The 21,297-nt window shown below is 41.6% G+C and overlaps 4 protein-coding genes; 2 read left to right on the plus strand and 2 right to left on the minus strand.

The window, feature by feature from the left end:
- Nucleotides 1-440: 440 nt before the first annotated feature.
- On the minus strand, nucleotides 441-9,051 carry GSBLH_T00003239001 (uncharacterized protein; the record flags this gene model as incomplete). XM_013041946.1 has 4 exons in its annotated part: nucleotides 441-2,089; nucleotides 2,124-2,620; nucleotides 5,086-7,565; nucleotides 7,604-9,051. 4 exons carry the CDS (start codon nucleotides 9,049-9,051, stop codon nucleotides 1,682-1,684), a joined length of 4,833 nt encoding a protein of 1,610 aa, XP_012897400.1. The 3' UTR covers nucleotides 441-1,681.
- Nucleotides 9,052-9,872: 821 nt separating this feature from the next.
- Nucleotides 9,873-12,624, plus strand: GSBLH_T00003240001 (uncharacterized protein). XM_013041947.1 has 13 exons: nucleotides 9,873-10,120; nucleotides 10,154-10,203; nucleotides 10,234-10,357; nucleotides 10,389-10,529; nucleotides 10,560-10,609; nucleotides 10,639-10,659; nucleotides 10,690-10,945; nucleotides 10,976-11,074; nucleotides 11,106-11,708; nucleotides 11,742-11,889; nucleotides 11,920-12,112; nucleotides 12,144-12,279; nucleotides 12,309-12,624. Exons 1-13 carry the CDS (start codon nucleotides 9,962-9,964, stop codon nucleotides 12,591-12,593), a joined length of 2,265 nt encoding a protein of 754 aa, XP_012897401.1. The 5' UTR covers nucleotides 9,873-9,961; the 3' UTR covers nucleotides 12,594-12,624.
- A 375-nt stretch (nucleotides 12,625-12,999) lies between these two features.
- On the plus strand, nucleotides 13,000-13,792 carry GSBLH_T00003241001 (uncharacterized protein). XM_013041948.1 has 3 exons: nucleotides 13,000-13,245; nucleotides 13,278-13,611; nucleotides 13,641-13,792. Exons 1-2 carry the CDS (start codon nucleotides 13,096-13,098, stop codon nucleotides 13,452-13,454), a joined length of 327 nt encoding a protein of 108 aa, XP_012897402.1. The 5' UTR covers nucleotides 13,000-13,095; the 3' UTR covers nucleotides 13,455-13,611; nucleotides 13,641-13,792.
- A 1,444-nt stretch (nucleotides 13,793-15,236) lies between these two features.
- GSBLH_T00006614001 (uncharacterized protein) lies at nucleotides 15,237-16,421 on the minus strand (the record flags this gene model as incomplete). The annotated part of the gene is made up of 4 exons (XM_013041949.1): nucleotides 15,237-15,476; nucleotides 15,506-15,681; nucleotides 15,710-16,303; nucleotides 16,328-16,421. 4 exons carry the CDS (start codon nucleotides 16,419-16,421, stop codon nucleotides 15,237-15,239), a joined length of 1,104 nt encoding a protein of 367 aa, XP_012897403.1.
- Between the last annotated feature and the right edge of the window lie 4,876 nt (nucleotides 16,422-21,297).

Genomic DNA, 21,297 nt, shown 5'->3' on the forward strand with positions numbered 1-21,297 from the left:
TAATTCCGGTGCAGTATGATCTTTTCCTGGAAGAGGATAGTGATGACTTACCTACTTTTCACCCTTCGATACACAATCGACGGATGCTAGATACACGAATTTTCTCGTTTAGGACAGACAAATATGGAGATCTGTATCTGATGGGAGAAGATGCAGACAAGTCAAGTCCTGAAGTACTTTTCCCCATGTCTGTAAGTAAGTGATAGAAAAAATATGTTCCAATCCTTCATATCATTCCCAAACCCTATTCCATAGAGCAAGTTCCCGAATCCAGTCGAGAACGTTTCGCCACTTTTGTTGTGGAGCCAGTTTCTTTCGGAATGACGCCGACTTCTCTGCAAGAAATCGAATTGATCGTGACTCTGATCGTTCTAACCGTGTTCATTGTGTATATCTACACAGGAAAGCCATCGTTTTCGCAAGGTGTCAAACAAACAGCATCGATTTCGAATCCCAAAAAATCCGATTAGTTTAGTTTTGTTTCTTTGATCCCACAATCGATTCCTTCAGAAACTCTCTCTCCATCCGGACTCTTTTCGTTCTCCGTTTCTTCTGCATCGACGAAACGAACATCCACAAAGCCACACATCCAATCAGCAGATACCCGATCTATCCCTCACTCTCTGCTTTCATCCTCACATTGCTTCGCTTGTCCAGACACTCCCTCAAATCCTCCTCAAACAGCTCATAAATCGCCGATCTACTCGCTATCCCAGCGTTCTCCCTACTTCTCTTGCAGCTCTTTGCACTCGGCGAACTGTCGGAACATGAAATACCCCACAATCGCGATCACTCCCAGCAAAACCAACCCGATCCACTTCGAATCCAGCATCGACACGCCCTTGTGTTCCTTGATTACCGCGGGATTCAGCATCATGCGCCAGGAGAGAACGAACCAGCCGTTGAGGGAGCAGTAGAGGAGCTGGTCAGCGAGGTCGTCGAGAGAGTAGAAGATGGGCGACTGGGAGACGATGACGTGGAAGAGAGGACCTAAACCGATCGTTATTTCTTTCTAGAGTCGAGAGGGGTGAAAAACAATACGCGAAGCTCGAAGGCAGGAATCGAATTGTGGGTCTGGTACTCGAATCCAATGGCCTTGAAATAAGTGAAGGGTGAAAGAACGTACCTTTTGCTCAAAATCGAACAGAACCTTTTCCATCGAGTTCTTCTTGATTTCCAAATTAACTCTTTGTGGAAATTCGAATTAACAACTACTTGACCGTTTTCTTGTCCAATTCGTTCTTGTCTTTCATTACTTCAGTGATTGGCATTGAGGATGGGCGGAAAATCACAAACTCCTCATGTGATCTGGTATCGGAGACAAGCGCGACAAAACCCTTGTAGTTCAACATGAAGGAACCAGATCACGCAAAAAAACATTCAGCAGGATATGTAACGAATTGCCTTGTCAAGTCTCTTGCCTTGAATCACACACCAACCAGGTCCCCACTAAAATTCGTCTAAACACGCTATCAACTACACTCTGCGTCAAGTGGAGACGAATCAAGCTTGTAAGGTCTCCCGTTTTATTCGATTGCGCAATACACGAAAAGAGGACCGAGATGAATTGATTCAGGTCTTCATTCGGACCCCTCATTGAGAAAACAAAGCGACTCGATTCCGGCTGAGTCATTCCAAAAAAAGTTGTAATGCACAACAAACAAACAGGCAAAGAATTAAATTACTTGGCGTTATCAAACTGATCTGCTAGTTGCTGTGTCAACTCCATATCCGCATCCATAAAAATACCAATCACATGCATCACGATTTGCTTCACTGATTCATTCGTCGCGTTCATTTCACACCTCCGAAGCGACGGATACACCGCCTTCAGCAGCACTTGCACGTTCTCCTTGTCCCGAATCACCGCATTGGAGAAAACATTTCCGCTCCAAAGAAAGAGAATTCGCTCCGTGACTTGCACATGACACGAATCCAAACACTTCGCAAACCGCTTAAACAACGCTTCCCGATACGGAACCAAGTCCGCAGGGTTGAGTTGGCTCATCAAATCCTCCAGTTCGTTGAGAAACAGCACTTCTTTGGAGCTGGATCCGGTCGGCCAATAGCGAAGCAGCCCTTTTACAATCTACCAATCAGCGAAGAGGAAAGGAGAAAAAAACCGGCGTGCTGAGCGACGGGTCTTTCTGTGCGTAGAGCGTCATGCAGTAAGAGAGAGGCGCGCTGTACTCGTCGTACTGGCGCATTTTGTGGAGCGGAATGAGCGATTTCTCGAGCGATTGGCGATGTTCGGGGCGAATGGGAAGCGTAAAGCCGTTGATGATCGACGCGAGGATCTCTAAGAGGACGGAAATCCCGTTGTGGCGCTTCGTCTCGTAGAGGAACGTGTAGAAGGTGTTGTTGATCGCACCGCGGATGGTGGCGCGACGGTTTGTGAGCTTTCCGTAGATTCGGTGTGTGGCCATTTTGAGATATTCGCGCTCTTGGGGGTCGGGCGAATCGAAGAGCGAAATGAGTCGCGTGATAAACGAGTTCGTGATGTAGTGCTTTCGAATCGTGTTGTCGATCTTCACGGAGAGAACGAGATGGATTAAGATCTCGTAGACGAGGGAAAGATGCGTCCATTCCGGATCGGAGTAGTCGATTTCTTCGTCTTCGGCTGAAAACGAGGGCTTTGAGTGAGCCAAATCAGATCAAAACAACTACCTTATAGTCCGAATTCAGAGGTCGAACCAGCGCCAACTCAATGCCTTGGATCATTTCCTGGAAAATACACGCGTTGTTCAGAAGCTCTCTATCTCTCACGCTTCATTCTTGTCCATTACGGAGCTGAATCCACAATGTCGAGAAGCTCAACCAGCGTGGTTCGCTTCACATCGCGATAGGATGATTCAGATTCTTTTGAAAAGTCAAAGTGCAAACCCATGAGTCGGATCTTGTTCCAGATCAAAGCACGACGGTAAGGAGCGGGCATGTCTAGAGAGTCAATGAAGCTTAAAACTACCTTTGGTCTTGGGAAACAGACTCGCGGTGCGGATATGCTCCGGACTTGCGTCGAATACAAAAGAATCTAGATGTGGAGGTGTAAAAGAAAATAAACTTAGAAAGCAGAAGGGAAGGGTGCATCGCATCAAAATACTGATCCAGGAATTCGCCTCATCTTGCGAATCGACGTAGAAATGGTAAATTTGTTTATTTTCATGGTTCCGAATTTCGGACGAGGGCAAATAGGTTTTATCACTTATTCCGGGCTAAAATCAGAACGAACACAAACCCAGTACCACGACAATAATTTCTATTCCTGATTTTTCCAATAGCCGCTTTTCCGTTAATTGGACAACCGCTCCCTACGATGAAAATGGAGAAAGAAACGTACTAATATACAAATTGACTGGGAAAAAGATCCATCACGTAGAGTATTTTCATACTTGAAATTATTACCGTGCACAGACTACAAAGGGATTCAAATGGACCAACCCCCACACAAAAAAACTTCTTTAAGGTCTTTTTGTCCTCTTGATGAAGGTACATGCACCCCTCCTTCTCACAAATCGCTGTAGAAGGAAGCATATAGACTGAGGTCATTTCGAAATAAACTGCAAATGCCAAATATAAAAAACGAGTCCCGAAAAAACCTCTTAGATCTAAAAGCAAATGCTGCTAACAATCAAAATAGGCTAAATGCTTCAAATCCAATCTCATGAAAATGAAACGCCCACATTCAAAAGTGGAAATACCAAAAATCGCACTATTTTCTGAATACTGCAAACACTCTATCTTTTGAACTTGTATTAAAACAAGCACTCTATTTTACTATGAATAGCACATGGAGCTCAAATCCAAGTAGTCAAAGATGATATCTTGATATCTAGTACGTACCTTGAAAGAATTGGGTATTTATTTTGACGAGGAAGGAAGACTCCGGTCCACAAAAGATAATTCTATAATTACAATGGAAAATCTTACTACAGATCCACTTCTAACGGTAACGTCGATTACTCAATATGTAAATACATTATTGTCAATAGACCATGATTAGATCCAAATGAAAATGGTTCGAGATTATAGTTTTGAAGAAATTCGAATTCCACTAAGTATGGATTGCAAGAATTGCTCTCGGGGGAGTATTTTCGGATCAAAAGGTATTTCATTAGAGCAAATAATGATTGTGTTCTAGGATGTTTGGTGATGAAGACGTTGGTGATTGTGATTCCTTCCTCAGGAACCTACCCAGGAATCTGGAGTCGTAGTCTGTGTATAAACGAGGGTTTGATGAAAGGCACAATGCTTCCTTTCTTTCACAGAGCTATGCAAGAAGACATGGGAATTATTGTATTGAATCCAAATGTGAATAGCTACTTTGACGAAGAGACTTCAGAACGAAAACCCATTCCATACAATGATACTCCAGAAAAGCATGTGTTGTATGTGTGGGAACGCTGCTATATGAGATGATTGCTGGTTATGTAGAAGATTGAGTTGGGTGTGAGTGTGTAGCCACCGTTTTATGATAATAACCGAAAGTCGATGTTTACGAAGATTATCAATGGGAAGTTGCGATTTACTGTTTGTTTTTGGGCTGGGACTAACGAATAGCCCTTCTTTAGCATTCAAGCATGCAACATCATCACATGCCTTCTCGATCGACACCCTCAAACGCGACTGGGAGGAGGACCAAGCGATGCAGAAGAAGTAGGAGAGGATGAGAAATCGTCATGTAGGTGAAAAAGCACCCGTTCTTTGCGGGAATCGATTGGGAAGCTTTAGAACGAAAGGAAGTTCCGTCTCCCTGGAAGCCTTGTGTCCATGGAGAAACAGACACGACGTATTTCAATCACAAGTATACCATAGCTGACATCGATGAAGAACCAAGTGTTGTAGTTGTGTTATTGAGGTGTGAAATAGACAATGAATACATCGAATTTGCCCAATTTTCCAGATTTTACGTACCAAAATCCTCGTTCCAAGTCTCCTTTTTGTTACAAACACAATCATACCATTCTAATTCTTCTTATTCTTCTTCCTCCATTTTCGTATCTTCTTCGCCATCCTCTTCTTTTCCATTCTCTTCATTCGCTTCCTCCACTTCCATTTCCTTCTGCATCGCTTCCCACTGCTGTCTACGAATCTCGTAATACTGCGCCGCAATCTGACTCAAATGCTCGCCACTCTGAACTTCGAAACTCGCTACCTCATCGTCCACGCCTCTCTCACAAGGATAGTACTCATTCTCCACGAGCTGAAGCATCAGCGGTCTTTGGAGGAGAGGACGCATGATCTCCTGCAGCTCCAAACACTCGCGGAACAACGAAGCCTTTCCGAACACATACAGTCCCAGTCTCGCTCTTGAAACGGCCACTAAGAGACGGCGCACATCGCGCAGATATCCGACAGAACGCGTTCGAACCAGAGACAGAAGCACGATATCGTTCTGCTGCCCTTGGTATTTATCGATCGTGGAGATTTTGCTTGGCATTCCAAAGAGCGGATTCTTTCTGCAATACTCGCGGAGATAACTTCGAAGCAGTTCCTTCTGTCCATTGTAGGGAGTCAGTAATGTGATCTTCTCTGCGGGATATCCACACAAACGGAGATATTGGTACATGGCCAAAACAAATCCTGCTTCCTTTTCGTTCTGAATTCCATGATTGACCACTTCTTTTTCTTCTCCATCCACATTAATCATCTGATAATCATATCGCAAGCACGCGTTCGCTCGCTTAAACTCCACTTCCGTATGGGGCAGATTGCTTAATCCTTCGTAACGCCAAGCAAACAAAGCCGCAATTGAATCGCGCGATCGTCCCTGCGCATCCAGCTGCACAAACGGCACTCCCAAACGAAGCAATCGAGCGAATAGACTCTGATCCAGATTGGTGGCATGAGCCAGAAGAGGGCTGTGAATGATTGGAGGAAGTTGGTTAGCATCTCCCAGATAGATGACTCGCTTCAGCTGGCAAGGCTCCATTTCGCTGGCTTCTTGCAAGAGGAAGGGAATGAACGATTCCAACTCGAGCATTTGAGCTGCTTCTTCGAAAATAATCGTGTCGAATTTGAAGTTGGACTCGAGGAAGCGTTGCCGCGCGATCGCAGCATGAGTGCAGGTCATCGCAATGATGCGCGCTTGGTTGGTCAGAATGTAGTCTGTGCGATGTTTCCAATTTCGGAGCAGCTCAAAAGCACGATACTCCTTCAACTCATTGAACAGATTCTGAACGGTCTGCATGCATCGCTTGCCTCGTTCTTTCAGATTGTCTTCAGAGAGAGACGAAGCGAACAACTGGCTTCCTTGCGGAGCGAAAAAGAGCTTGAACGGGAAGCATCGTCCTGCTTCCGTGTCATTCGCTGCGTCCCATTCCTTGATTTGGCTCTTCTTCTCCGCAGAATATCTCGCCGGAATCGAGGTCAACTCCGCCTTTTCCTCCTCGCTGCACGTATGGTCCAACACCTTCAGATAGCGCTGAATCAGAGGGAAAATCACTGTCGTAGCGAAGTGCTCGCTGGTTTCGCACGAGAATCCCAAGTCTTCCAGATATCCCAGACTGACGGCCAGCTGCTGCACAGCCTTCAGGAGCACTTCGCGGCGCTGCAGACAATAATCCACGCGACCCAGCCGACTGAAATCCTCCGTCGAGTCCAGATCTCTCTCTCCATGACCCAGACGCAGCAAGTGTCGCTTTTCAATATCGCGCTGCGCGATCTTGACAAAGAGATCGTTCAGTGCGTGATTGCTTCGCGTCACTAAAAGAATTCGCTGGTCGGGATAGCTGTGATACAGATTGCTCACGATTTGCACTGCCACGTCTGTCTTTCCAGTGCCCGGAGGACCCACAATCATCGTGAGACCTGGCTCCATTCCAGAACGAATCGCTTCGATCTGGCGAGGCGTGAATTCCACGGTTGGCTTCCACGTTTCTTTCTGTTCAAATTCGAAAGGCGTGTAGAAGCTGGTTTTGCTCGACATAACGTTTATGGAGTGGAATCGCTGCGTGTAGCTGGTACACTGAATAGTAGATTCTTCTTCCTCGTCATCATTGTCGTCGTCGTCTTCGTTCTCACCGAATGTCAGACGGAAGGGCGGAGCCATCTGCTCCGCAGACAGAGGCTCTCCATTCTTACCGCAGAACTCCACTTTGCGGTCCGGGAACGAAGCAATCACATGCTGGGCATTGTGGAAAGTGTCAGCAAAATCGAGAGAATGCGACGGTAAATCCCAATGCGTGTAGTGAGCGGCTGCAGGATCACCGAGACCCAGGAGAATATCATGGAACCACTCCGGAATGGATTGGTTCAGATGCTTCAGATTCAGCAAATCGCGAGTTGTTTCCTGGACCGATTTGAAGGAGTTCGACGCGGGATCGCGACGAATCAGCAGATTGAAGCTCTCGTAAGGATCTTTCTCTCCGGCAGCGACTTGTTCCATATCGTGCTGATACATTATGGGGTCGAGACGAACACGGAGGATTCGTCGCTTTCCAGCTCGCTTGAGACGCGTATCTGCCTCCACCAAATCATTCAGAATCACGCCGTCTTCATCCTCCATTCGAACGACTTCGCACCCTCGAATGGCCAGAACTCCCTCCTTTTTCAGGAAATCCAAATCGCTCCACTTCTCACTCTTCTCCTTTTGATTCTTCTCTACAAATCATCCATCCATCCATTCGACTCAATACCAATCAAATTTCCATAGCTATATTCTGAAGCATCGCGATTCGTGGCGACGATCTTGACAAGGAATAGAATATCATGTTCGTGCAACGCTTCCCACGCCTTTCGCGTCTCACCTCGCAATCCATGCAGACTAAACGTCACATCGGCACGCACTTCGGCCGGAGTGTTATCTCCAATCGCCGCTCGACGCACTTCCGTTAAGCTGAACGAAACCAGCGGAACGCCCATTCGGCTTTTCCCGGTAAACGCCGTCTCTCCGCTCATATCCAATCGAGGACGCATTTGGTAGACGGTTTCGCTGAGATCGCTGCGAATCTCATCGTACACTTCTTGCTGGTAGAGCTCGAAGTTCCGCAGCAGATAATCCTGGAGAGAAAGGAACTGGAGATTGAGATTGGGCAGCGAAATGGAGGCAGCGTTCAGCCCGTTCTTCTCCTCACATATCGACAACCAGCTCTCATTCCACAGCATGTGCTCGTCAGGCAAGAGAGGCAGCGAGTTGACCTGCATTACTCGGTTTGGTCGATTTGCGTATTTCTGTGCGAAGATCTCCAGCAGCAGTGGCTTGGAATACACGGTTGGAATCACTTCCTTCCCCGCAGGCGGAACGAGCCGTAAGTGAACCCCCAGCGCGCGCAAGGCATCCTCGGAGAGCTGATCCAGCTGCGAGAGAAGGAACGGACGCTCGATCACGCGCTGGACGGACGTCATCGAGAGTTCTTCCAGCTGCGTTTTGAAGTACTTGAACGCCACGTTCTGCAGCTGCATGACTTTGTGATAGAACTGCTCGTTCGCCTCCACTTCCTCTAGAGCGCGTCCACTCACCTCGTCCATCTCAAAGCCCAGGGAATCTTCCAGCCGTTCTTCTGCTTGCAGCAGCAGTCCATCGCACAGAGGACTCAGACGCACACGCGCAGCCACGTGCCAGTCCTCGATGAGAACAATGAGAAAACGTCGAGTGGAGATTTGGTTCAGAAGCTCTGTAAGAAGTCCCACGATCATCGCAGAGAGCGTGACCAGCTCGTCTCTTCCTTCTTGTGCGAGAAGATCGAACAAAAGAGAGAGCAGAGAGGGGAAGAATTGCGACTTTGCATCCGTCCAATCCGATACCTGCATGTTGACGGACTGCAGAAGTGCATAGGCGGAGCGAACTGCAGACTCAGGACCTCGTCGCAAGTTGGAGTCGTATGTGGAGAGGAATTTCTCCACTTGCTCAGCTTGATCATTTGGCTGAGCTTGGTCTGTTCTTGCTTGCTTTAAGTATTTTTGCAATGTGCGCTTTGTCCTTAACACTTCCCACGTCATGTGGAGACGCGGATTTTTACTCAACTCCAAAGAGCGACGTCGCTGATGAACGTTCTCCCAAATCTCAATAGAGCACAATGGAAGGACATTTCGACGGATTCCATCCTTCTCCATAGACTAAATATCACCACAATGCAGAAATCAAACAAGAAAGGCATATTTGAAGAATGAGATATAAACTTCAAGATCCTCTTCCTTGATTTGCTTCTTCAAAAGTAAATCGATCGCTTTGGAAAACAGAATGCCGACTTTGCTTTCTTCCTTCAATATGTACTCCCATCCTATATGAATCAATTCAACCATCCATCTCCATACCATTGAGACCTTCGTCGCAGTTAGAAACAACAGCTGCAAGAAGCTCCATGACTTGTTCCTTGCTAGCATTCTCATCAAATCTACTCCACTTTTCTGGGTCCATTTATAAAAATGAAGCAATAATGTGAAGTTGTGAAAGAGATTTATGAAAAGAGTGAAGACGAGTGGTTTGGATATGAGTAAGGTGGGATGAAATATCTAGATTGGGGTGAAGAAAAGTTTGGTTTGAAAATGTGTCAACATTGCTGAAACTACACTCCTGGATAGAGAATCTATACATATTTGTAAGTAATTCGAGGAAATAGAAATTGCACAGAAAACAATCAACGTAGGTTCCCTACTTTTCCATTTTCCCGACTCTCCCATCCATTTTAACGTACATTCTACAGCCAGATTCATATCCCTAAGCCTATCCCAGCGTGTTGTCCCTTTTTCCCATTGGTAGGTAACGATCCCTACAACGACCTCAATAACTCTCTTCCAGCAATTCCAATCGTTTATTTTTATTTATAGAAATAACAATGTAGAATCGATTTGCTGCTTGCATATTAAGGAAATCGTAATCATGATCGAACCCAGCTTTTTTGGATTTTTATCATTTTGGATCAAATCTGATTATCCGAGGCACCGAGAAAAATGAAGCGTATGTTTTCGAAGAAGGGACTCGTAGAGTCCGCCAAAGACGAGAAAATCGAGGATGTGGAAAGTGATGCTGATCTTCAAGAGTAAGTCGTTTTTCCTTTTCTGGAATTGGACGATTAACCCTTCCTATAGCATTCAGCCTCCTCCAGAAAAGGCTCTCGAACTTCCTAAAGAATGGCTCACTACTGACTTGGAAGAGCAAAAAAGCAGTAAATGGGGCGAAAAGGTAGGCAGATTGGCGCCCGAGTTCCTTGCTTAGATTGTGAAACAAATCTACAAGCTGCATATTGATGAGGAGATGCGCAATTGGTATGGAATGGTGGGAATATTCACATGAAGCGAGCCCGAATATACAACCCTTCGCGATCTAAAGTTTTGGTTAGGAACCTGGAATGTGAACGGCAAAAAGATTGACGAGAACATTAATATCTGGCTGACGGGCTCTGTGACTGGAAAGCCCACTGTAGGATCTTTTTATAGCTTTTCTCCTGTAGGCCGATATCTACGTTGTGGGTCTCGAGGAGATGGTGGATCTGACAGCAACGACCGTGGTGCTCGAGGCGCAAAGCCAGAAGCGAGCCGGTGTTTGGTTAGAGATGGTGTCGAATGCTTTAAATCGCGGCGCCAAGAACGATGTGCGAGTTCGAATGATTCGTAAACGGTAGGAGACGAGCTACGTGTTGATCGAGCATCAAATCCTTGTCGGTGTTTTCCTGTGCGTGTTCATCCGCAAATCGCTTCGAGATCGCGTGACGGACGTGATGAGTGAGCGCGCTGGTCGGCTTTGAGCTGTAGCGACGACGGCTGCGACGGGTCTATTGGGCATGATGGGAAACAAGGGAGGCGCTGCGATCCGCATGAAGCTTATGGACAGCACGGTTTGCTTCGTTTGCTCGCATCTGGCGGCCCATCGCGAGAACGTGGCGGGTCGAAACGCGGATTTCCACAAGTGCGAGCGAGGCGGTGGGTGAACGGTAGGATCTGCGATAACATTCGGTTCAAAACGGAGGACGAGACCTTCGGTATCCTGGACCACCAGCTGATTTTCTGGGTAGGCAGCGAGTGGTTGAATTGATCGCAGATCGGCGACTTGAACTACCGAATCACTTCGGATGTGCCCACGCTGCGCGTGTTTGATTATGCTCGCGACGACTTGGACTATCTGCTGAAGAAGGACCAGGTGTGTGGTGATTGGGCGGAATGAAGCGCAGCTGAAAGTGTCGCAGCGCGCAGGTCTGGCGTTCGAGGAGTTCACGGAGCCGGAAGTGAAGTTCCCTCCGACCTACAAGTACAAGAAGTACACGACGCAGTACGACAAGAAGGAGGGAAAGAAGTGCCGCGCGCCGGCGTGGTGCGATCGTATTCTGTACAAAACGGGCGATGGAGCGTCGATGGACGACATCGAAGTGCTGACCTACGACCACATTATGAAGCTGAGCGGATCGGACCACAAGCCGATTTTCTGCGAGATGAACGTCCGTGTGAAGGAGTACGACCCCGCGAAGCGGAAGAAGATCCAGCTGCGGATCGAGCGGGAGCTGAAGAAGAGCGAGAACAGCGCTGCGAAGGTCCACGTGGAGCTGAGCGGGGACGAGATCGATTTCGGCAAGCTGAAGTACCGAACTCCGGAGCGTCGCACGCTGACGATTTCGAACGAGGGAGAGGGCAACGCGTACTTCCACTTCCTTCCCAAGGCGGAAGACTCGCACATCTGCAAGCGTCTCTTCAACGTGTCAAAGGCGTACGGCGTGGTGAAGCCGAACGAGAAGCTGGACATCGAAATGGAGGCGCTGATCGACCCCGAAGCAGCGCATGTAGGCGAGTGCGAGTCGATGAGTGATGGCTAGGAGCTGAATGGAGGCCACGACGTGCTGCATGACGTGCTGGTGCTTCGCGTGGAGCACGATCGCGACTACTACATCACGATGTTCGGCGATTACGTGATGTCCTGCTTCGGACAGTCTCTCGAAAACCTGATTCGAATGAAGGCTCCAGGTCGGTGTGCAGCGAGAACGTGACGACTAGCGCGCGAGTCCTCCGAGATCAGCAGCAACAGTCCCGTAGCGATGGCGATCCCGAAGGAGTTGTGGCGCATGGTGGACTACATGATGCAATATGGCTGCGACAGCGCGGGCCTGTGGACGGACAAGGGAATCGAAGGCGAGGACGCGCTCATTCGCGACATGCTGGACGAGGGCCGACCGTTCGAGGGCATCGAGTTTATGATCGGGCGAGAGAGTGACTGGTAGCGTTCACTCGATGGCGGACTGCCTGCTGGACTGGTTCCGCGCGCTGCAGTCGCCGCTGATTCCAGAGAAGTGCACGTCGCGCATTGAAAAGGGCGAGAAAATCAACAGCGCGTTCGTCGATGCGTTTATGAATATGGTAGGAGTGAGGGAGGAGCGTGAGGAAAGATGTCTCCGGTCCGAAAGAATGTGTTTGTGTATATGATTATGTTTTTGCGCGAGTTGCTCAAACATGCGGAATCAAATGATCTGACCGCGGAGTTCCTGGGAATGATTTTCTCGCAAGTGTTCATCGTGAATGCCTCGAAGAAGCAGCAGCTGAGCAAGGAGTACCGCGTAGCGCAGGAGATGGTCACAGAGTTGCTAATCTACCTGCTGAAGTCGACAGCTCAACAACTCGCTGGAGAGGTTGTTGCGGAGGACTCTGGATCCGAGGCTTCCGACGAAGACTAAGGAAGGGTTGGGTAATTGCGTTCATTCTTTGCGATTTTTTGTTATAATCCTGAGTAAACTGTATAGTGATCGGAGAAATCTTGATTATCATGATGATTCGATCGACATTTTGATTCTCTAAAAAAGAAAAAGGTAGATTTGTCAATCTAGAATCATGCCTAGAAAAACAGATTACCCGTTATGGAACTTACAGCAGGTGGATCTCACTGGACTGACGTGATTTTGTAGAAGAGAAGGCGATTCTTGATGAAAAGGCAGCGATCGATGCAGCCTCCGGAGAGCAGCAAGAAGAATTGACTCCGGTTGATGCAGAAGGAGGTGTCTATTCACCCGCTTTCTTTGACCTTGAAAAGTACCCTACTCATTGGAAGCTGGTATTTGATACTCATTGAATAAGACAAAGGCCGACGATCCGGTCAAGGGACAAGATTGTTGGATTGGACTGACTGGAGAGAACTTTAAGATTCGCGGCCCGAACTACTTGAACGATCGAAAAAAGATCATGTCGGAGCGCTGCGTATTTAGATGTCTTTGCTGTGAGTTGATCAATTCTGCCAATCGTCTTGAGCATTTTAGCCAGAACAGCAAGTCTCTTGTTCAGAAGCTAAGACGCGAGGGCTACAAGGGCTTCATTTATGTGTACAACATTATGGTAACTATTTCTTCCTGGTTGTGAAAGGATAGGTAAAGTACAAGGGAAAATACGTGAGTATGCTGAGCTACTTCGAAGTCCCCGAGGATCTTGAGTCCGTTTCACCTCATGTGAACCAGCTGTGGAAGCGGTACTTGGAATCGGACGACACGTTCCGAAACGACCGCCTGAAGATGATAGCGCGTTGTCCTGAGATATCCTACAAATAGGAGTGCGGTGTCTTAACGCCAAGGACCTTGGTTTGTAAAGAAATTGGTGGGAAATGTTCCCACGATTATTGGTCACAAATTGCCACAGAAAACGTTCCGCGGAGAAGGCTACTGCGAGCAGATGATTGATGTGACGGCTGATAAGTTCATTGCGAACGTAGGTGACTGGGAGGAGGTGCGATGTAGTCTGTGGAGATGACGCTGAAACAGGCAAAGAAGATCGTGATTGATCTCGGACTGGTGATCGAGTGTAAGGAGGCGGAATTGCTTCCGGAACGATTGCTGTGCGCTTGGAGAATATGCAGACCAGATTTGACTCAGACGGTGAACATTGACTAGTGTGTTTGTTGACAAGAAATGTGGTGATGGAATGTGTTAGATGGGGGGGAGGTAGAAAGGAGAGATAACGAATTAGAATGAGATGTGAAGAGAAGAGAAGAAAAGAACGGAATAGGTGGCGTGTAATGAATGGATAGAAGTAATGGTACAGGACTGGAAATAAAGCATTAGGAGAGTGAGGGGCAAACAGGAGAACAGTGATGTGAAGGAAGAGGAGATATTATATTTGTGAGTCGTGTAACATGGTTTTCTATAGTGCCCAATGATTTATGAGTAAGTACGGAAAGAGAATTGAATAGGAAAGGAAAATAGAATGATAAGAAACTGTGGTTTGTGGGTTGTTATTGGACTTGGTGTGATGAATGAATCACTTTATAGTACAATGGGATATCCTGCAAGTATTAGATCAAAAAGAGAGCGAGAATCGGCATGAATGAATGCGAAACAATAATAGGATCAATTATAAAATGAATTGAGAAAAAACACTGATTCTTTGTTTGTGATTAAGAGGGAGAACCAATAAGAACATTCAACAAGCGGAAAATACAATAAAGAAAGTGTACTATTTAACAATACTTGAAAAAACGAATAATAAACTGAAGGAATTGGGACCATTACTTGATTATCCTGTTGTATGAGAATAAAGTAGACTTATATTACAGTTAAAAAGAAAACTAAAGATTGAATTACTATGCTATATTGGCATATAGGAATGTATACAGCAACAAGTATTCTTGACGCAAATTCACAAACATAAATATAGGAGAATAACTAGTAATATCTAGTACTTATTAAGAGAAGCCAGTGTCGTATGACTGCAGGATATCAGAGTTGGTAATGCTTGAGAAATATATAGATTTAATGGATATAAATTGCTGAACAGTTGAGTGGAATTACTAACTACATGTAACAAATATCAAGCTACTATTATAATATACTGCGTGTAATGAAGACAATAGGGGAAAAGAACTGAAAACATTAGACCGCTCTTATTTTCACATTCTTAAGTAATTGGAGTATTTTTGAATGTTAATAGTACACTTGATGGAGTGATTACTGAGATATTTTTCCTTAGAATATGAAACCTTGTGGGTACAATTAAACCATACTTTTCAGTATCCTATACATTCTACAAGCAAATAGTTATCGAGATTAGGGTAACTCAAATACATGCTAAAATGACCAGGGGATTGATGAATAAGTATGATAATGATTATCGTCATTTACAAAGATATTGGTGTTGGAGAAACAATAAAAGTAATGAACTGACCGAATAAAGATGATAAATGGAAAATTATGTTATAAACAGAATCGCAACGTTGATACGATCGTATAGAGATACGAAGTGTAGATTTCAATGAAAAGTAGCTTCATCTTATTTACACTTTCGCTGCCCAGAATTTTATATAAATCATAAAAGAAACAGGAGAAATCAAAAGCAAATTATATAAATGAATGTAACTTGGCAACAGAAGTCTTCTTATTGCGAAAATAGTTATAGGCACAATCAATCACTTTCATGGAACATTTTTGGCATTCAATATGATTAGTATTATTAGCTCTAGGAGGAAAGTCACTATGTAGTAGTTCGTTATTTGTACAATTCTGTGAGAAGGATATGACATTTTCAGTTTGATCTGCTATTTTTATGTGTTTGGGAACCAGCTCATTTGTGAAGAAAACCTATGATAAATATGCAGTAATAATCCTACTGATTCCTTATAAGGTAAACGTGCATTCTTGAGAATATGATGCCCACAATGCGTTGGATTGAATTGGCACAGTGTACAAAACTTTCTGGTTTTTGCACATTTAAAAGGAGGAATAATGAGAGATCGATTCAATCTGTTTGCCAGTACAACAGCAAGTGATAATTCATTTAATGTATCTAAATAATATGGTAAAATAACACTTACTGCATTTCTCTATTGTCAGATACTTTGCATCTGGGTTACTATATTCCCCATCTACATCTAATTTGTAGAGCTTCAATTCTTTTAATCGGTATATTTTGTTTTTTATCCCAATAACAAAATTATCGTGCATCATAATTTGAGTTTCCCTGATTTTGTCCCAATAGTATGAATGCTTTTTAAAAAACACTGCTCCAGAAGAAAACAAATGATCTGGCAAAAAAAGAAGTTTAACTGAAGTATTGTTTTGAACAACCATATTAAAAGCCTTTTGGTCATCAGCATTTAACAGTTTAGGTCTTATTTCAATAGTTTTTGCCAATAATTGTTTTGTCATTAGGGTAGGCATAAGATATATAAAACCTGTACATATATCAACATCCCTTTGAGCAATAAAATCATACCCATTATAGGAATTTAACACAGGAAAAGGGTCTTTGAACAGAATATTATCCGAATCCATATAAAGAACTCGAACGTTTTGGTTTACAGCTTGTTGCAACATTATGAGTTTCCAATGAACTTTGTTTCGAAATGCACGAGATCCATAGGATGATGCAGTTGAAGTATCTACCAACTTATCACTTTCTGCACTAACTAGAGCTACATTGATGTTCATACCTTTTAGCCGTTTGTAGCAAGCCTTATCGAAACATGTTACGATTAGATTTTTGTATTGCTGTAAACCACAAACACGGTAGGAATTCAAAAACATGTTAATGTAGCCACTATCAGTACACATCAACATAATAGTATTGTTATATGAATGCCTCTGAATAACTGTATCAAGTCGATCATATGTTGTTTTTTTTATAATATGCTTGCTACAGTCATGTTCATAGTTGATTCATATATAGATTTCATAGAACATACTATAATAAAGCTGAATAACAGAAATCCAATGATTATTATAGACAACTTCATTATTAATCAAATAATATAATATAAATAAATACAAAGAAATAATGAGTCATTAATGTATTGTGTAAACATTTTATACTGATAGATTCATTACTCCTTTTGTCGACATGAATTTAAGAAATATGCTTTGGTTTTTTTTGCAATTAGAACTTAACAAAGTCATTTTATGTTGAACTGCACTTCTATTGATATTAACTATAAAATCATTCTATAATAGTATCAATACATTCTTATTACATTTTATTTATTAGCCTTATAAGACATAAAGGTAAAATAACCATTACATAACCTTTCAATATACTTATCGTTGAGCATTTCGATCATATTAAGCATTCTAGTATTTACTAATCCCTACATAGACAAATAGAGGCTGACAATGTTTTTATTTCAGAAGTATAATACTTTGTAGAAGATATCACATTTAGATAACTAGTATTAAAGGCCATCAATGCGAGTGAACAACCTATGATAGATAATTGCAGAAATGAATATCTATATTATTAATTGTTAAGTATGAATGTCACATAATTACCACACAAATTACACAATAACATCTTATAAATACACAATATGTGCGAACGTTGAGCATTTCAACTATTGATTAATGTATAATTAATCTGTTAAGATATTATTAGGTAAATACAGGAAGAACAATAATTAGCTAAAAGGTTTTGTGTATATATGGGTGTAAAAATAAAGAGTTTATAATTGTCGATTTAGTTGATTTGAGATTTCTTTGTGATGCATAATTATTGAAATTATTATGTGTATGTTTGCCATACTAAATAATAATTATTTTACAATGGAGGATATTACAGTTGATGATGAATATGGAAACAACGCACTTTTCATGTACAACTTTATAACAGAAAAAACAAAAATAAAAAAAATGCAATAGGAATGATAAGGAACCACTCGACAAAAGAAGCCATACGCCATTTTTCCTATGAAGGTTGGACAGAATACCAAAAATATGAATACTTAATACTTAATGATACATCGAAGAATTTGCAGCTCAGAAAATTAATATTGATTTACATGTGTATTTACCAATTTCCTAAGAGATTAATTGCTCAACGTAGTTACTTTGCTTAATATGGTAACTACTCAATTCACTTACTTGTCCTGGACACAAAGTTGTCATATACGTTATTGTTATAGCCACAGAAAAGGTGAAGTATTTCAAATCTACCGTCATTTTCTATATATAATTACATTAAATAGGATAGTTTATACTAAAGCAAAATGACACACAACTATTTCATTTATAAAACCTACCAAAATAGTATTTATATAGGTAATATTGAAGTAAACTGCAATATTACAATGTTATTCTTTTAAAAGCTAAACAAGGACAACTCATATTTGTGTGAGGCTAATTAAAAAATAAACAACTGTTTATAGTTACAACCTTTTATCTACCAACTATTGTTTTCAATTGGAAGTTACTTTCAAAAATCTTAGTATAATACTTTCACTTTTCATAACACTTTACATTCGTTCAATATCAATATTGTTTTATTGCATTCACATTATTGATAGTATTATATGTTTTAAATACCATTTTGTAACAAATCATCTATACTTATTGCTTTTCGTTATTTTTTGAGCAATACGTAATCTTCCACTCAAACGTGAATAAGGTTTTATAATGATACGTTTTAATACTCGACACAAATATGCACACAAATATGCATAAGGATTGTTTACAGTGTTGATCGTTTATGATTTTTATAATAATTGGAAGGTATGGTCATGAAACATCCATAATTTGTTGTGGAATAATTGAGATTTGCGCTTACCAATATATTCATTAATATAAATTGTTTTCACATCTATATATCTTTATTATCTAAGGACTAGTTTTAATATCTTAATAATTAATTAACGAAAGAAAACAATTTACGTTGATTAATACAAATTTCAATAATGGTATAACAAAAGAATTATTAACGACGATGATAACTGCCAATTTAAAATACGAGTTTCAGCAAAATGTTACAAAATATTGTAGTGTAAAAATAGATTAATGGCATTTCGCATATCATTAACGATATAGCAATTCAAAGAAATTCCAAATCACAGATGGCGTATGTAATATATTGGTCTATACTAATTGAATAAAAATAATGAGAATACCCAAACTACTTGGGATAGTAGTAAACAACAGGGTCTGCAAGAAATATATGTTAATTAGATACCGGACAGGAGTAAATAAGGAATAAGTGTATTTTTATATATGATGTATCATCTCATATATATACAGTAAAGAATAGTTGTTCTTTGTAAAATTATGATATTAGTAATTACTCTCTCCTTCTGAATGCAAACCGCATATTTTTATCTTTATATTGTTATAAGTCTATAATATCCTCTAATATTATAAGAAGCTTAGCTTATTAGAATGGTATAATCTCTGTTGATAATATTAATAGCAATCGATTCCTTTAGTATTCATTATCTAGCACCATTACTTAATAATAGAAACAAAATGAATCAATATAAACTCTATTATAAGAATAATTCTCAAAAATTGGGGTTATGTATGCTTTTCAATATTAGTTGAACATACGAACTATAGTACCTGGAAAAGTCTATCATATTATCACAGTTAATAATCTAATAAATGGCCAACAAGAAATTTCCTTTCATTTAAAAATAACAAAAGACTAAATTCAACTGTACAAATATAATGAAAACACAAGGCTGTAAAGAAACTATGTTTGGTATTGTAAATCACATCGTTTATACTCCAGACAATCAATGTATACATTAAAAAACAAATAATATCAATTTTACACATGGAATTGTGTAAGGAAAGTGAAATTATTATTACAGATAGAGTAGGCAGTCGCGGTTGAAAGCATATAGTGAATGCAGCAAACCAAATAATTTTACCTATTCTGAGTTTAAACTACTTTTTTGTGAATGGAACTTTTAAGTCTGGAATACACCATTAAATACATAAGAAATAGAAGATGCTATTTCAGATGATTCTTTGCACAATAAGTTAATCGAGTGAATTAGTATGAAAGAAATCGCAATGCTTCTGAAATATGTTTGCTACATTTTTTATTGAGTAGTTGTTGAGATGCGTTGTATAATTTTTATATTAATAATATAATTCAACAAGTGTTGTTCTACTAGAATATAAGAAGTTACTTGAAAATAGAAACGAGATAGAAAAAACTTAAGAAAGAAAACTCTTTAATAATCTAGATTTTATCATTTATATAATTCTATATTTCACGTGTAGTAATAGTAGTAGTATTATTTGAATCAACATAAAACCATTACAAATAGTGATGTATTATTTTAACATTCCAATATACAACAGAAGCTTAATTATCCAAGTATACGTACCGCTATAATAGGTAAACAATAGTATTTATCTATTGTTTTGATTAGATAAATCCCATGCTTGAAAAATGTATAACCGTACAAAGAATTAATAATAGACAGCAGTAGTACCAATCATTGTTCATGGGAAACAACCATTATCAAAAACATAATGGACTGTATTAATAATCAGTGGATATTGCAGGATTTACAAAAACAACTATTGGTAGTTGTATTATTATAGTTTGTGTAATATACCCTCTAGATTATTATTTACGAGAGTGAGGATTACACAATACAAATCTCTTTTTTAATAACAAAAGGAGTTTTTACATATTAGTTATTCTTGAATAGACATTTTATAGTTGAAATGAACTTGTGCATTTCTACAATACATTTTTTAAAAGATTATATTAATAGAACTTGATTTCATGTGAAGGGTATATTAAATGTTTGGAATACTATTATTGAGGTTAAGCGCCTTGACCATCTCGTTGTTCACTGCCTCGATGAACTGGGAGAACGTGTAGTCTCCAGTAGACATCGATAGGACGAGGGAGGTCTCGCCGTTCGCCACCACTACTATCTGGCTGCACGAGGTACTCAGGAAGTATTGCCGTGGGTTATCCACTCCTTTCACCAGTACACTCGATTCGAATCCGAGGATCGATTGGATCTCGGGAGTATGTGTGTAATCGATTGTGTAGAAGTGATTTACTGTGATATGGAATGCATTCTCGCCTCTATACACCAATTCGAACAGGGCATCACTCGCATTCAACATTACAATGATCGTCTTGATATGGTAAACGCCGCGAGGTATTAGTACTTCTTGTGGTATGTTCCCGGCATTAATTAGCACAACTTAGCCATATGAAACGTTTTGCAACACGAAATCGGCATTGAGTAACAAAGACGAGATGAAACACTGATCGAATGAAAGAGGATTGTCCAGCTTCACTTCCTTCTTCGTAGTATTACCGAACATTTCCATCATACTCAACTGGTTCATCGGTAGAATTGAGGAAGGCACTTCATCATACACGTCATCAATCGTCAACTGGAGTTCGAATTCGCCGTTCAATCGCATGATATTACCATCCATATCGCGGAATAGGAACATCAATCGATCAAACCGAGTGATCATTGGAATGCACACGTCTTCCACAGTTCGCACGTACTCAGCCGTTGGATCGTCAATGATCATTGTGGTTAGCAGGTTGTTGTTCTGGTTGGCAATCTTCAGGTCTGATGATCGCACGATCGTCGAATAGACCTGGATCACTTGTTGATTTCGCGTGATATCAATCACGTTCGATCCGCTGAACGAA

Source organism: Blastocystis hominis, assembly GCF_000151665.1.
Source record: "Blastocystis hominis, Singapore isolate B (sub-type 7) whole genome shotgun sequence assembly, scaffold_3".
NCBI classification, from domain to species: Eukaryota; class Bigyra; order Opalinata; family Blastocystidae; genus Blastocystis; species Blastocystis hominis.

Bases quoted from the DNA above. Each gene is read 5' to 3' on its own strand.
- GSBLH_T00003240001 (XM_013041947.1), top strand. From the start codon at position 9,962: ATGCTGATCTTCAAGAGTAAGTCGTTTTTCCTTTTCTGGAATTGGACG. The intron at 10,946-10,975 runs GTAGGCAGCGAG...AATTGATCGCAG, and splicing joins ACCACCAGCTGATTTTCTGG to ATCGGCGACTTGAACTACCG. The intron at 12,113-12,143 runs GTTTATGATCGG...AGTGACTGGTAG, and splicing joins CGACCGTTCGAGGGCATCGA to CGTTCACTCGATGGCGGACT.
- GSBLH_T00003241001 (XM_013041948.1), top strand. From the start codon at position 13,096: ATGTCGGAGCGCTGCGTATTTAGATGTCTTTGCTGTGAGTTGATCAAT. The intron at 13,246-13,277 runs GTAACTATTTCT...GTGAAAGGATAG, and splicing joins TTTATGTGTACAACATTATG to GTAAAGTACAAGGGAAAATA.